Source organism: Melospiza melodia, chromosome 3, assembly GCF_035770615.1.
Source record: "Melospiza melodia melodia isolate bMelMel2 chromosome 3, bMelMel2.pri, whole genome shotgun sequence".
NCBI lineage: Eukaryota > Metazoa > Chordata > Aves > Passeriformes > Passerellidae > Melospiza > Melospiza melodia.
Window position 1 is genome coordinate 120,830,037 of NC_086196.1, and position 16,588 is coordinate 120,846,624.

Here is a 16,588-nt window from a genome sequence, read left to right on the forward strand (position 1 = left end):
CAGAAAATTTCAGATATGTCTGGCTGGAGGACTGTGTCCACCTCTGCATCACTGGACCAGACTATACATATTAAGAAATAATCACAGAGTCTTTCAAGCAGAAGACACTGTCTGAGACTACACTTCAGTGCCCCAAATGATGAACGTTTTGCTGAGCTTCCTGTAACGCAATTACACTGCAACTCAGATAGCTATCACAAGATAAATCTAATGCTCAACAGAAAATTGAAAATATTTCTTGATTAGGTGCAGCTGACCTATAAGACAGCCTTTGAACTTTTAATTAATATCTTTAAAGGGAAGGGGGATTTTGCACATGAAAGGGCAACTCCTTAAAACTATTTTGCAATTGATAAACTGAACAATTCAAGAATTTTCTACCTTAACTGACCTGTGGTGGCAATCCCTTGGGTAATCTACATCTGCTCTCTTACAGGAAATCTGTAAAACCAATTTACAAAAAGAAGTAAAAAATCTTGCAGAGAAAACAAGGAGAAAAAAGAAATGCAAGTTCCCCCAAACTCAGTATATTTTATATAACACATGTTTACAAATGAGTCTAAATGCACCAGCATTACCTTAAAAACCAAGAATGCATGCTGTATGGTGTTAATTTTTTGAGAAATGGTATGGGTGCTAATGTTAATGAGAAAAAGCAACATTTACTGTGAAATAAAAACATCTGCCTCAGTAGAAACAACATAGTAAATTATGTCTACTATGTATACATGTTAAAGATTTTTTGATAGATAGTATTATTCATGCTTTCTCCTCCATCTTTTCTACCTGAGAGCAGAAGACTCTATTTTGCTTCAGTTAAAATCAGTTGCAAATTTCATTAATATTCATCATTTATATTAATGAAAATATGAGCCGTATAAGAATGCTAAACACTTGGCAACTAAGTTTTACCTTTGAATTAATAAGAAATAATTACCTTACTATAGTGAGATTTATTTGCACTGTCAGCAGTTTACATTGTCTAGGAATAAAAGGTTTTCCTTCTATAGATCGTCTCCATAAAAAGAAGATTAATAAAGTAACAAACCACGTGCTTTTCCTTTCCATTGAAACAATTATGAAAAATTTAACTGCATTTTTATGAGCTTTCTTAAATATATTAATTATGCTTATTCTCATGAATAGGGAAATCACTAGTATTAATTGAATAATCATTGGTATTCCATTTGATGCTACAATTATTTGAAATTTTTGTGAAATATTAGTTCAATTGTACTTTCATCCAATTCAGGAAACTTAATTAAGTTACAATCAACAGTAAAACAGGGTGAATAGCTATTAAAAATATAGTCAGACTTGGAGCATGCAAAGAGATCAAGTCTGAATAGATATCATGACCTATTTTTGAATAAGTTTGGAAAAGTTGAACAACAGAGAAACTTTTAAAAGTGCCCAGTGAAGAAAGGTGTCTAGATCATTAAGATACTCTTCAGGGCCTACTTTGAAAATCTGTCACATAAATACTTTCTCACAGGCAATTAAAATCTTTATAAATTCTTCCTTTAATTCACTAAAACTACTTCTCCTTTGAGAACACATATTTAATGCCATACTAGAAATTCATATACCATCCCTTAGAATAAATCTGTAATTTTGGGCAGGTTCTTTCATCACATGAGACCATGGAAGGTTACCCAAGAGTCCCCACATCCTACAAGACACTCAATAAAAATGACAAGAAATGCCTCTCCAAAGACTGGCACACCAAGAAAAATAGATCTGAGATAAGAGTCTCATCCCAACATTTAATGCTCATTGCATGGGTTTTGTGATGTGAGAAAAAAATACAGCAAAAAGATAATTATAAAAAAACCTCTTAACTCATATCTTGCTTTAAGAGGAGGAAGATTCTGCTTGCAAAGGGTTGTAGATTAATTTGAAACTCCAATACAAACCTACTATCCACATTCCGAAACACAATTCATAATCTTATTTAAGAAACAAACCTTATGACAAATAGAAGAAAGTCCACATGCATGAACTTTCCCTCATCCAGTTCTTGGTGACTTTTTCTCAAAGCAAGCCTTTTGCAGTCTTCTTTGTGGAAAGCTGTGGATCTATTTTGATTTTTATAGAAAATTAGATGCTTCCCCTGGATAACCAGTCTTGAGTCAGAAAGTAAAGCTAGTACAAATGAGAAAATTTAGTAGATCAATCCTCAAAAAATAAACGTGATTTTACTAAGGTAGCATAAACATTCCTGATACTTATCTACTGAAAATCCTGAGGTGGAAAACAACTCTCCAACAACAACAAAACAACATCAACAAAAAACACCACCACCACAACAAAAATAAACAACTCACTCCCCCCCAAAAAAGAACAACAATAAAAAACCAAACAACAAACCAACAAAAAAAAAAAAAAAAAAAAAAAGCAAAAAATAGAAGCTAGATGTTATTTAGTGCCCATGACAGGGCTCCAGGAAAGGCCTGCTGTCCATAAACAGCACCAGGAAAGAGAAGGAATGAAGCATGGCTGAACATTCAGTCTTCTCTACTAATCACAAAGAAAAGGACAAAGAGGGCAAAGTTTTTAAAGACTGTGCCATCTCCACTGCTCTGGCCAGTACACAACGACTGAGACAGAACAAGAAAATACCGGATGCGACCATAAGCATCTCTGAGCACAGCTAAGGGAAAAGCAGACATCTGCACCTGGTGCAGAACAATCCCGTGTATCCATTCAGGCTGGGAACTCACTGTTCGGGGGGCAGGCCCAGCAAAAAGGGCATTTCTGTGGACACAGGAGGTTGAGCAAGGCAACAGCATGATTTTGTCAGATATAAGGCAAGCAGCAAGCACCTACACAGTCTGCCACTGGGACTGGCAGACTGAAAAAGTTTTCTTCTCTACTCGGCATGGTCTTGCACACTGGGGCAGTCAGTGATCCTTCCCAGCTGAACAGGGATGTGAAGAAAACAGAGGAGATGCTGGAGAGCAACCATGATACTCAGGAGCCTTGAGCTTTTGTCTTGGAGCAGTTGATGGAGCTGAGCATGTTTGGTCTGACAGAAGGGTGATCTAACAGGTGACCCTGTAGCAGCCTACATCTACTTGAAGGCAAATCAAAATGATAAAGAAGCCGAAATCTTCTCAGCAGTGACAGAACATATATAAAGGGACAATGACCATAAATTGCCACTTGGGAGGTTCAGGGTAGCTCTTTTCTTCCCTCCCCATGTCAAACCCCCTCATTTTTCAACAGGCAGGTTGCAGACCCACAGGTTATTCAGCAAGGTGGTGGGATTTTCAACCAGGGAAATTTAGGGCCTGTCTAGACAAAGCCACCTCACACAACTGGGAAGAGTGTATCTCCCAGCTGGACTGGGTAACTTCCTAAGGTTCCTTCAAAACAATGAGAAATATGCACATGTATAGAATCACAGACTGCTTCAAATGCAGCAAATCACCGCCGAAGGGCATTTAAATATCCACTTTAATTCACTGTACCTGAAAGAAAGTGCTACTAAGGTTTGTGTGCTACAGTGAAAGAATTTTAAATTTGCATCTCCTCAGTACTCAATAAGACTTGATTTGCTACATAATTATGTTGTCAATGCTGTTGTTTGTTAATTGTAAATATCATGTTTTTATTTGTTTTTACAAACATATAGAAATACACTGTTGCCCTAACAGCAACATATCCTGACTCTGAAATGGTGCCTGAAAAGATGAAAGCTGTACAGTTACCCGTAAAGCACCTGGAATTAGTTCATTAGCTGCCAGAAGATGGAAAAAAGAAAGAGATAAAATAATTTCTCCTACTTTCAATAGCATGAGAACAAGCAAGTCCTTTGGGTGTTGCACATGACTGGTTTTCTAATCAGAATAAGGAGCCTCCACTATTACACCAAGGGCACAGTGTGATGCAGCTCTGCTAGCTCACATGCAAAGACCTGCTGGTCAACAGCCATTCCTGATCATTACTGAGCTATATCCTTTCCAGCAGATCTGGAAGGCTAAAATAGCTAGTTAAATCTTTGATGGCATCATTACATTTTTTTCATAAATAATTTTTCAGTCATTTTTCCATCAATAACACAAAAGACAAGAATAATACTGTACAGGCTCTTGCAATTCAGCTCATGCTGCATCTTTTCTTCTGCAGTGGCCAGTGGGGGATGTCCATGAAAACCTATCAATACAGGCCATGCAACGTGTTCCCACCCTTGTGCACACATCCAGATGTGTGATTTTGTGATTTGGAATTCAGAAGCTTCCAGAGCAAAAGTTGGTAGCTTTGGAAAGCGAAGGACATCCCCACAACAAACATCAAAGACTTCTGCATGGAATACATTACAAAGAAGTCAGTAAGAAACAGAAACTTTATTATTCCTGAAATAAATCCAACATGTTAAATTAGGAAACTTATGCAACTAATTATATCCTACCAGTATAAACAGTATCAAAGAGCAGTATTTTGTTTCTGAACATCTCATGCCATCTCATTTTCAGAACGTCAATTAAGAACAAAAATAATACAAAGCCCTTATGATAACTGAAGATGAAATCCAGAGTGAAATTTGCAACAAATCTGGAATTCCCCTTTGATCATTCTAAGGCAATGGCTGCACATTTTTATGACACCAAACAAGCCATAATAAAGTGCAACAGCAGTAACAGAAAGAAATGCTGTGACACTCCAAGACAATGCTTTTGAAAAGTTACAATATCACAGCCTTTTAATGTAAGCACACATGTTAAATATGCACATGGTTCCATGTGTAGGTGATGTGGTGTGGCATAAAGCAATATCTCAAATGAAGGTTTTCAAAAACTTGCAGGAAAGATCTTAAATTTTAATAGGAGTTTCAATGTAAAGAACTACTGAGGCGCACAAAAAAGGATTTAAGAAACATGTAATTTATGGCTCTGCTCTCCAGCACAACTTTACTGAAATCAAAGGCCTTTGCTCAAGAGTAACTTCTTCCCCTGGCTGCAGAAGTTTGCAAAATAGCTGTCTTTTTTAGAATCTGGCACGCTTGTATTTACAAATAAACTAACCAATTGACTTCTGAATGTAGGTCACAACTCTCATTCTTTAGGTGGCTGGCCTAATTTTATCTTATTTGAAAGGGCAAGAACAAAAAGAAGAGCTAACTGGGCATAGTTCTCAGCTCTGAAGTATTTTCCCCTATGGGAGTGATACAGTAAATATCATTGATACCACTGCATGAATGATTTCTTATTTGTAACAAATCTTCAATTCTTATTTAAAAAATAAACACACAAATCTAAACTGCTAGATCCAAGTCTTTAGAACCAAAACTCTGTAACCACCCTTGCATGACTTCAACCTGCATATCAGAGTGAGGTTTCAGGAGACCAGTGATCTACTGAAAAGGTCTCACCCCAGATAGCCCATTCCTGTAACAGAAATAGTACAGAGCTATAGCGGGCTGCACTGCAGTCAAGAATAGCTTAGCACTGGTAGAGACAGACATCTCCTCCATGTACTTTGTAATGTCTTTGCAACCCTAAGCTACTCGTCTCAAGACTGCTTTTTTCAAACAGCTGTGGCTTTTTTGTTTTGGTTTGGTTTTTAATTCTGTAAAAAAATCTGTTTTCCAAGATGCAACTATATTCGATCAAGTGGCTGGAAAAAAATGAGCCTGGAACACCATAAATATTATCCTATTATCTGACTGTGATTAAATCAGAATTATACAAACACATTAAAATAATTTGTAGACTGGGCATCACTGGCAATAAGGATGGCTGTCAAACTGAAATCCAATGGAACTTCAAATGCACCTTAAACACTGTATCTTTGACAGATACTTTAAGGTAATAATATTACTAGGTGTCTTATACTACAGTAATGTTTCAAGATCTTTCACACAGATCTGTTCAGATAAAAGATGTAATGCTGGCATTATATTTGCCAAAATTGCCATTTGCAATTAAAAATTAAAACTGGCACTCTTTCTATGCAGGCAATTATCTAAACGCAGCTGGCAATCTTCCTTGTTTACAGCGCTGCTGTGTCATGACTACACTCCGGTTGGAAATTTACCACCTTTTTTTTTTTAAATTTTTTTTTTAAGGTTTAAACTTCTCAGCTGTATTTCTAACTCGAACTTTTCTGGTTTTAAAGATTTCTATGACGAACTCAAACAAAAAGGTCCAAAACTATCATTTGCATATTTTGGCCGGCAACTTCAGGCACTGACATAAAATGATTCCTAGTACATATTTTGGTGGTTGTTGCAATACTAATTTACATCCATCTAGGCCACAGGAAAACACCTGTAAGGACCCAGACAGCAAAATGTACCAAATAAATGCCCTCCAAGAAGAACATTTTGGGTGTAAGAGTTGATTTTCAGAGTAAAACAGAAATAATGAGAAGATCTTTTAAGTGGACAAAAATCCTTTTACTGAATAATATATGACATTGAGCACATTTCTACTACTTGCTGTCTATAGTAATTGTCATCTACTAAATGAATCTTTCCACAAATTATCTTATTAATCAGACTGCCATGTTTTTGGCACATTTTACTTACAACAGCTGCTATTAAAGTAAGATTTGAGGGTTCCCCTACTGCTGGGAGAGGAGCACTATTTATGCTTTCAAACAGCTTTTAGGGAACAGTTGCTTTTTTTTAGCCAAGATGCTGCAGCCGCTAGCTTGATTTCCCTGACTATCCTGGAACAAATACAGTTACTTACAGCTTATCAGTTAAATATTCTGATTCGTTTATGATGTATTTCCTATAGTCAAACATAACAATAAATTGTATTATATCCCCAATACAGAAATGCTTAACTTCCTTCCTCTGTAATTGGTCACGTTTTCACCCATAAATATGATCCACTGTTACAGCTCCTTGACAGACTTTGCCGCTTGTTTTGCTCAGCCATCAAAAAGGATTTTGAGTAGGGCCTTTCCCCCGAATACAACCAAAACCCATAAAACCAGAGGATTGCTAATGAACTGAGGAGCACGGCTGACCCCAAGGACACTGCAAGCAAGCAGCGACAGCCACGGGTCCCCTCGCACAGGTGCCCCGGACAAGCCTCTTGAAGTTAAAGCAGCACAAGTTTCGCAGCGCGGAGACAGCACCGCTCTCCGCTGAGCGATGGGACGGAACACAGATTTCCGTCCCGGGCTTTTTCAGGATGAGCGCGGCAGGAACCGTCACTTGCTGAGACCAAAGCTCAGCAGCCGCAGGCACCGGCGCCGCTCGCCGCACGCTGCCAGCGGCAGGTGGCCGCACCTGAGGCGCAGCATCCCGCGGCGAGCCCCCGCGTGGGAAGGCGCCGCCACCCGCACTCCCTGCCAGGTGGGGACCAGGGGCGCCCGGAGAACACTCCGGAGGCAGAACCGAGCGCTGCGGCTCCGCGGCGGTAACTTTTCAAACCGCGCAGCGCTCGGTGTCCGCTCGGCAGGACAGGCGCCGCGGGTACCGCTGGCGTGCCCACTGTCCCCGGGGAGCACCCGGCAGCCGCCGGCACCCCTCGCTCCGTCTAATCTCGAGGCCGGCGTGCGGCATCAGCGGGAGCGCCGTGCAGTCTCCCCCCGCGCACACCGGCTGCCTCGGGCACCCGGGAGACCAGCGAGCATGTGCTCCCCGCCGGTTCTCTGCCGGCTGAACCGAGCTTTCCCCCCATCACCTCCCACCCAGGGCTGCGCGGGATTTCCCGCCGCCCGCGGAGAGCCGCGCCGCAGGTGGCAGCGGCTCCCGCGCCTCCGGTGACTCCTCCCGGGCACTTTCGCGGCGACTCGTGGGGTACTCGTCCTCCCCGTGTCCCGGCAGGAGTGATGCCCGGGGACCGAGGGGCAGGCGGGGAGGTACCAGCCGCGCCGTGCGGCGGGGCGCTGCTCAGGACAGGTGTGGGAGGCAGACCGTGGGACGAACGAGAGGGCTCGGGACAGGACAGGACGCGACGGGACGGGAGGAGAGGGGAGCGGGTCGGTACTCACACGAAGGCGTGGTAGACGAAGGCCCATCCGCGGGGCCGCTCCAGCACGTTGTACAGGTAGTTCTGCAGGCGGCGGTACTTGGCGTTCCTGCGGCAGCTCGGTCCGCTGCTGTACGACAGCGGCTTCCCCAGCAGGCTCATGCGGGCGCCGTGCTTCCCGCGGCGGCCCTCCCGCAGCCCGGCGGGGGCGGCCGCGCCGCCGGTGCCCAGGAGCAGCAGGCCGTCGCCGCGGGCCGCTGAGCTCGTCAGCGCCCTGCCCCGGCCCGACTCCACATCCTTCATGCCAGCTGCCGCGCCGCTCTTCACCCAGAGCCCCGCGGAGCCGCCCTCCTCCCCGCCGCCGTGGTTGCGGGGCATGGCATCACCCCGGGCGCCGGAGCGGGCGCCGGGGCCGCGGCGGAGCAGGGCGCGGGCGGCGGCGGCCAGGCACCCCGCGGCAGCAGCCCGCAAGAGGCAGCGCGGGCCGAGGGTCTCCGGGCGGCGCCCGCGGGGCGCGGGGGCGCGGGCCACTTTGGGCGCCCGGCGCGGCGGGCCGGCCTGCGGCAGCTTCGCGGGGGCCCCGGCGAGGGAGCGGGCGCCCCCCCGGGCGCGCTCTCCTCCCGGGCGGCGGGGCCCCGCCGCCGGTCCCCGCAGCGCCGCCCGGCGTGGCTCCGCGGCCCGGGACGGGGAAGAGGGAGGGAGGGCAGCTCCTCGCGGCTCCGGCGGAGAGGCCGCGGCTCGGCGGTGCCCGCCGCCGCCCGCTCCCTCGCTGCCTCCCGCGTCGTTCGGCTCGGCCGGGCCGGGCAAGCTGTTGCTCTCGCTCCGAGCGGCGGAGAAAGTCGGCGAGGCGGGCGGGCCGGTGGGGGCAGGCGGGGGCCGCGCCGCCCGGAGCCTTCGCGTCCCGGGGCGCGAGCGGCAGCGGCGGTGCCCGCGGTGAGGCGGACGGAGAGCGGCTGGCGGGACGCGGCGCCCGCGTTCTACGCGCGCTCCCGGGAAATGTCCATGTAAGTCCGAGAAAGTCACAAAAGTGCCGTAAGTCCCGGCGGCGGCGCGGGGGAGGATCGGCCGGCGGCGGGACCCCTCTGCGGGCAGGGAGCGCGGCCGGCCCGGGCGGGGCAGCGCAGACGAGCCGCCGGGTGTCCCCCCGAGGGGGCGGCGCGGCCCGGCACGCCGCTCCGGCGCTTCCGCCGTGTCCCGGCCTCGTGCGGCGGCGAGACAGCCGATCCCTGGGGCAGCGGCGGGCCTGCCCTTCCCGCGGGCTCCCTCACGGCCCCCGTCAGCTCCGGCCCCGGCGCGGTGCGGCCGGAGCGCAGCGGTGCCGCCGCTCGGTGCCCGCGCTGCGCCGAGACAGCGATGCTCCCCCTGCCGACCGCGGCCCTTTTACGCCCCGCCGCATCAAGGTGAGCTTGCGGAAAAAAACACCACCCACCCCGGCACCCGCAGGCGCGGCCGCACCGCGCTGCCCGCCCGGCCGCCGCACCGCGCCCGCTTTTCCCGTGGGTTATCGCCCGTGCTCGGCGGGCGACCCCCGGCCATCCCCTGCACTCCCCCCGCACCCCGCGGCCGCCTGCTGCGGGCAATCGCCGCCCGTGCCGCCCCTGGGGCCGCAGCTCGGCAGCGCCCGCCGTGCCCCGGCGATGCCTGGGAGCCCCGCGCTGCCCCGGGTACAGGACGAGCCGCCCCCCGGCACTTCGGCACCCACTTCATGAGAAATAGCTGCATGTCACTGGTTTTGCAGCCACGATGTGAAAATGTGACGCTAATTCCTGAAGTGTTAATGAAAAACAGTAAGGTGTATGCTAATGTTAAGCGAAATTCAATAGAAACACTCAGAAATTAATTTTCGGGGTTTTTTTCCTTTGTGCTGGCTAGTTAGAGGCCAGGCTCTCGAGCTTTGATTAACGCATGGTCTTCAACTCTCAGAAAAGAAGAAACTGTAAGACTCATTTCACATTCTGGCAGTGAACATTAACTTGTGCCCCTACTAATGCAACATGGACACATCACCAGCAGTAATTCGTTGCTACAGTGTGTGCAATGCCATTCAATCAGATGTCTTTGAATGATGAGTTTAAACTTCCTCCTGTCTTCCCTACACTTTCTCCTCCACTGCAGGCCAGTTCAGACAGGAACTTTTTAACATGTGAACAACAGTGGCCACTCAGACTCGTGATAAGGGATGGCAGAAACAGCACACATGTCAAAACAGATGTTAAATAGTTGATACAACTATCCACAGAAATCCCATTAATATTTAAGCTTTCCAGTGGCACATATCTACTCTTCTTTCTTTGAATTGTAAATTGTGTTAGTTAATCCTTCATTTACTACTTGTTTGCATTTCCCTGGTTTGATATACGCAAGTGTTTATACTCTTCTTTTTTCTCATCCCTATGTACTCATTTACAGCTGAAGATGTACAGCATGCCTTTACCATCAGCCACTCCCCCAGAATCACGCTTGGATTTAAACTCTAGTGGCCTTAGTCACTTTGATTTGAGAGCTGATACTGAAATTCTGGAAAGCCAAACTTCAAGTGAGAGCACACAGTCATTCCAACCCACTGCGCCAGGCCTCTGTGCCAGGGGCACTAACCCTTGAGCTTTGTTCAATTGCTGGTGTGGGCAATGGCACAGCTCACAGCAGCACACGTGCATCACTGTTGGTAGGAATGAGGCTTTGAACTGAGGATTAGGCCAATAAACTGAACATCACTGAACTCCAGTTCCTGATGTACTTTTTGTGATCCATTAAGAAATATTGTTATAATTCTGTGCCCTCTAGTGGTGCTTAAAATCATCAATTAATTTAAATAATCATAAGGAAAACAATCTGTGAGCACAACTTGAGCCAGTATTGAAATATAGCCATAGATTCCAGAAGAACTAGAAGCTAACAAAAGTAATACACTTATTGACGAATTATTTTATTTTTTACAGTGTGGGAACAAGTGTATTTTCCCATCTGTTATTAAATAAATCCTTTTAAAAGTATGTATTATGAGAAGACATTTATGGTAATTAATCTAATCCCTACGTCAGATAACCAGGGCATGATCTGCTGGTTGAATATGGAGACCAGGCAGCTGCCAGCCCTCTGGCAGGCACAGGGGCTGTGCTATGTAACAAAGCTAGTCCTCATCTAAGTATTTATTGCAAAATAGAGGTCTGTATTTATAGGACAACAAATTCCCCTGATATTTTGGCTTCAGACTATATAATACCTACAGAGATGAGTCGTGTGAAATTCTAGCATGTCCGCATGGTCCAAGGTCATCCTGGGTTCAGATGTCAGTAAGAGGATCTACTTGACGAAATCTCCAAGGCAAGAACATCCCAAGGAATCTTGGCTTCTCAAGGCTGCAGGTACAGTATGTCACACCTGCAGAGGGACAAGGAAAATGGCATGCTAAAGTACAGCTTTGGAGTCACTATTACTGAGCTTTATGGCAAATATCAACAGCATATTATTCTGGATTTTAAAATACAGGTTTCAAGATTGCATTGCATTTTCCAAATGTGTACATCAAATGTTACATATCCCGACTTTTGGAAGGATCAGCTGATACATATAATCATTTTTGATCAGCAACGAAATGTCACATATGTTTGGTATTTTCGGGGTTTTCTTTCCAGTGAGTAACTTTTGATGTATTGTCTTACATCAGTGTTTCTGGTTTTATTTTAATTAAAGAGAGGAAGCAATTTAAACAGCAGTGGCAGTCTCTTATTCCCTTATTTATAACTTTTTTTTTTTTTTTTTTTTTTTTGCTGGAGCACATACACTTCTTTTCTAAGACATCTACTAGGGCAGTTTTGGGGCTGTCTACACTAGAATTTTAATCAAGCCTTCACAATGACTAAGTTTGCAAATAGGTAGCAGGAATACTGAAATACACTTGGTTTAATTATGGCACAGGGTAGATACTTATAGAAGAACTTTGTTCCAGGGAAAAACAAAGAGGGAAAGGAAGACCAGCCATATTGGAGGACACTGACCAGAGTTCAGTTCACTGCTTTGCTCCATGTTGCCAGGACAGATAGGATCTGTAGCCTATCCACATCAAATCCAAAGCACCTGAGCGTGTAGTTGCCTCAAGTCACTGACAGATGCTTTCCAAGCTGATGAAAACCAGCTGAGCACCTAGATGCAGCTTTTAATATTTATATGGATTTGAAGAATCTCTCTGTCTTTGTGCCTGAATTACATATCTGTCACAAGGGGTGGTAGCAATTTTTTCACAGAGAGAGGGATTGTTAACATAAATTTACGAAGCAGTGTGAGATGCTCAAAAGCAGCAAAAGAGGGAACAGTAGAAATCACGTCCACACTGTGGCTGCTTGAAGCAGAAAAGCAGCCAGAGTGCAAGCCGGGGGCCTCGGTAGCAACACCTTGCAAAGGTCGGTTTACTGTGGTATCATGTTTTGAGTTCATTTGAGTTCCTTGTTAATAACCTTTTTCACGTTATATAATAGTGCAAGGTATCATGTATGCTTTAGTTTTGCACCTCTTTGTAAGATTTTTAGCTTTCTGCCTAATTGTATGGAGGAGGGGATACTCATAGCTATTCTTGGTGACAAGCCTACAAGAGTCAGGAATAAGTTTTCAAAGTACATAGGTGTTAGGAATAATTCATTTATTATGTTGACCTGTTTGTTGTGTAGCCTATAATACATGGTATGCACCTCCAGAAAACCCAAATCAAGTATTACTATTGAATAATAAACCATGAGCAAAATGTCAGATGAGGTGAACAGCATGTTAGGATGCACATTTTATGCTGTCCATTCAGCACATGGAACATGCCTGCAGCTGTAGTGGGGCTCTGATATTAATATTAGAAGTGTTGGAATATATTGCACTAATATTCCAAGATGTTGGGATATTCTCCTGCAAGCTTTTTCACATAAATTAAGGAAGCAAGACTGTCAATAGCATGAGGCATTCATACACTGAACTTGCAGAAAGGATGGCTTGCTTGCTTGCTTTCTCAGCTTTCCCTTCTTCATGAGGTCCTTAACTCTGAACTCAAGGGAGTACCTTCAAAAGAAATTTAGTTTTGTGTCTCATTTATGTGTTGATTTTCATGTTAAACTGCTATGAGGTGCTAACTTTGAGGAAGACCTGCCTCCACAAAGACTTGTCCTGTGACCAGACTTCCATTCCAAGCAGTTCCTCTCTGTGTTACTACCAGCACAGGCTAAATTAATCAGAAGACAAAACATGGGTGGCTCACTCACAGTACCCATGCCTGCAGTATGCTAGAAACACTTCTGCCTGGTAACTGCACCTATAAAAACCAAGCCGAGTTCCCAAACTGCTAGTAATGGACCTTCTTCTGCTCATTGCTCCTTCCCAGCTAGAGGAACAATTTGGCCTCCTCTCCTCCCCTGGTCTTGATCAATGGCAGAAATTCTGGGCCTTACTTCTGTGCTGACTAGCCTGTCTGGAAAAATGTTCATTTTGCTCCCTGACTTCTAGTATTTCCTGTTACTCATCAGATATTAATCCCTGATAAGGGAATTAATTTATTCAATTGATTCCTACTTAAATAAATAGTTAAACTTTACTCTCCATTAATAAGGCATACATGCCTGTAAAGTCATTATCTGACCCCAAGACTTGCTCTTCTAAATAGCTCTACTGTTCATCTACTTTATTTCCTCTTTTGCCTTCTTGGGTTTTTTGATGGTTTGTTTGTTTGTTTGTTTACTATTTTGTGGTCCTTCCCTTCCCTTCCCTTCCCTTCCCTTCCCTTCCCTTCCCTTCCCTTCCCTTCCCTTCCCTTCCCTTCCCTTCCCTTCCCTTCCCTTCCCTTCCCTTCCCTTCCCTTCCCTTCCCTTCCCTTCCCTTCCCTTCCCTTCCCTTCCCTTCCCTTCCCTTCCCCCTCTGTGATGCAGCTATCTGGACTCCCAAACAAGCAGACTGGTGACAAAACAAAGCCATAAGTCTTGAAAGATGCAAACCCTGCCACAGATCACTACCACTCTTTAGTTTAGCAAAAGAAGTCATGTGACAAAGAAAAGGAAAATAAAAAAGACAAAACCAGAGTGTATACCGAGAACTGCAGAACAGTTTACATTCCCAGACTGGGAATATAACACCAATAGAATAGAATATGAATGTTTTTTTTTTTTTTTTCCAGATAGGATGGTTTGTTTTCTCGGAATACATGGATTTTCAAAATAATACTTCCCGAAATACCTAGAAGTTCTGAAAAAAACATGCCAATCAAAAATGTCAATGTTTATTGCAGATTTTATAGCCTAACACAGTTTCTACATATGAAAATAGATCCTTGGGATATTGTCTTCAAAATTGCTTGTTTTCAAGCAGAAGAGTATAATTTGGCAAGCTTGCATGTCAGCAGTTCCTTCCAGCAGGCATGATAACAACCCACAGCAGACTTGAAAAAATCCTGCAAGGTCAGAATACAGATACTGAGAAATTCATCAGGAGGATTTTTTTTCCAGATTTCTAGTGCAGGAAAGTAAAGATCTTGTTGTTTGGACTTATTTCTGGTTTCTTTTGGTATGGAGAAAATATTTTGTGAAAGCTTCATTTGATCCCTAGAGTTAGCAAAATTCCTTTAAAAAACAGTGATATCTCATCTTAGGCATCCAGAGACGTACCTGAAAAAAGCTGGTGGCAGATAAAATATCAAAATATATGAGGTGTATCTCATTATGAGCTTTTCCTTTAAACTACAGTGACCTTTGGATGGTCTGTAGTGATATCTCCTCTCTCTCCATCTCTGCACATCTCTTTCAATTGCACTATGGCAGCTCTGATTATGAAAATTCCTATCCAACTGTGGCCTAATCTTTGAAGCATTGAAATTTTTGGACATTAATATTTTTGTATCACCTTATTTTTATCTCTTCTGAAAATATAGAGGAGCACCTCAGTCTTCACTGGATTCAACTGGAACCTAATTGGCATTTATGTTGTTTGTTTCTATATACTCACTAGTAGATTGTGGAGATGTGCTCACCTTTACTCTCCATGGTCCAAATAATTTTAATAAAAACCTGTGCAGAGTAGCATGGAGAGAGCCAAATGCTTCAGGTGCTCTTGCCTAAGAGTTCTTATACTTGAGAACTTCTGAACATCTCCAGGTGCTGCTCCTGGGCAGCAGAGCCATGCTGAGGCTGGAGGGAGTGCTCTGACCACTGGGACAGGTTGGCAGCATCACTAATTTCATGTATGGGACACAAGAGGAGATGCTGTGTGCTTCTGGAGAGTTTAAAAGGTTCTGTGTTTGGTGCCCTGGCTTCTCTGACCCTCCTGTGAAGATGCTGATACACTTCATGTATTATTGAGATGGCCTAGTCCTATCAAAGGAGTCTGGTTTCTGCTCTTGAAATAGGACTTAAAGTTTTAGGGGCTAAGGCACAGAGTCTACTGTCATCTAAAGTCTTTCTTAAGTTCTAAGAGGGATTTTATATTGTCTAAAGATCATAATTTTTTGGTTTGCATACAAATGCTCTTGCATCTGAAGTTTTGTTTGTAGCATAAATGTAGGACTCAAAACAAATTATTGTAATTCATTGTAACTGAAGTAACATTCTTTCTAAATGACATTTAATCACTAACCTAATATATTCTGAAGGTGCATTTTGAAATAAAAAAAAAAAATTCACTCCCCTTTTCATAAAATTGTAAAGATATTTGGCCTTTTTGATGTGCTGGTTCAAATAATTTGACAGCACCTATGATCCTCAAAGAATTTGAATAAGATGTGCCCTCTGAGTCACTCAGGTGACATAACAAGAACTTACTCATAAGCTAGAGGCACCAGAGAAAGCAGCAATGGATGAGAACTCTGGCAGTGTGTGCTTCCATCAGTGTATCAGAGGACAGGTTGGGAACCTTCAGTAGGAACAGTATGTGTGGGACTCCTCCTTTCTACCACTGTGTTCCTGTTGAATTCGCTGAGATTCATTCCTGTCATGAGGTAAACCAAAAAGAGATGGAGTCAAGAGTGTCTAAGGTTGATAGGGCCCTCAAGAGCTCCTGATGGATGAGTAAAGACACTCAGTTGGAGCTGTTGGAACCATAGCACTTCAGAAAAGAATACCTTCTTTTGCTTCTACAGGCATGGTTCAGCACTTCTTAAATCGAATCCTCAAGCATGCACTTCAGAAATCTTAATCAGGAGAAAGGTGAAAAACAAGAAAGGAAATGTTAAGAGGAATCTAGGTGATCTAGTGAGCCTGTAAGACAGGAACAACAGTGAGAGAATTTACAACAGATAAGCAGGAATCATAAACACGGGGAATGAGATGATAGTTCAGAACAGGGTTTTTCCCCACAATGCTCAAAGGGATGATCTAACATTATCACTAGAGAAAGGTTGGAAGTAATTATTTCACTTCAAAGTGGAGCAAAATTAAAGTTGTGATATATCTAAAGCTATCTTGTTTTATGTATCCACATATATCATTGTCTGCAAGGAAACATAGGAGCCAAAATTGGGTTTTAATATCCTTGTAGGGCTGGGAGAGGATGATTAAATGCTATAGACCAGACTTACTAGGCAAGTATTTGCATGAAAAGCAAGATGTACAAATATAGGTACAAGGAAAAACCCACAATATTTTACCATAAGGGTGATCAGACACTGGCACAGATGCCCATATATGTTGTGAAATCTC

At 44.3% G+C, this 16,588-nt stretch overlaps 1 protein-coding gene across 3 annotated transcripts in view; it reads right to left on the reverse strand.

The window, feature by feature from the left end:
* KCNQ5 (potassium voltage-gated channel subfamily Q member 5) overlaps nucleotides 1-8,312 on the reverse strand; it is a 279,943-nt gene extending 271,631 nt beyond the window's left edge. For 2 of the 3 annotated variants that reach the window (XM_063152923.1, XM_063152922.1), the window contains exon 1: nucleotides 7,954-8,309. In XM_063152923.1, the coding sequence (XP_063008993.1) occupies nucleotides 7,954-8,309 (356 nt within the window). Of the gene's footprint in view, nucleotides 1-7,953 lie in introns of all 3 variants that reach the window. The other variant, XM_063152924.1, reaches the window with a different exon arrangement.
* Nucleotides 8,313-16,588: the final 8,276 nt, after the last annotated feature.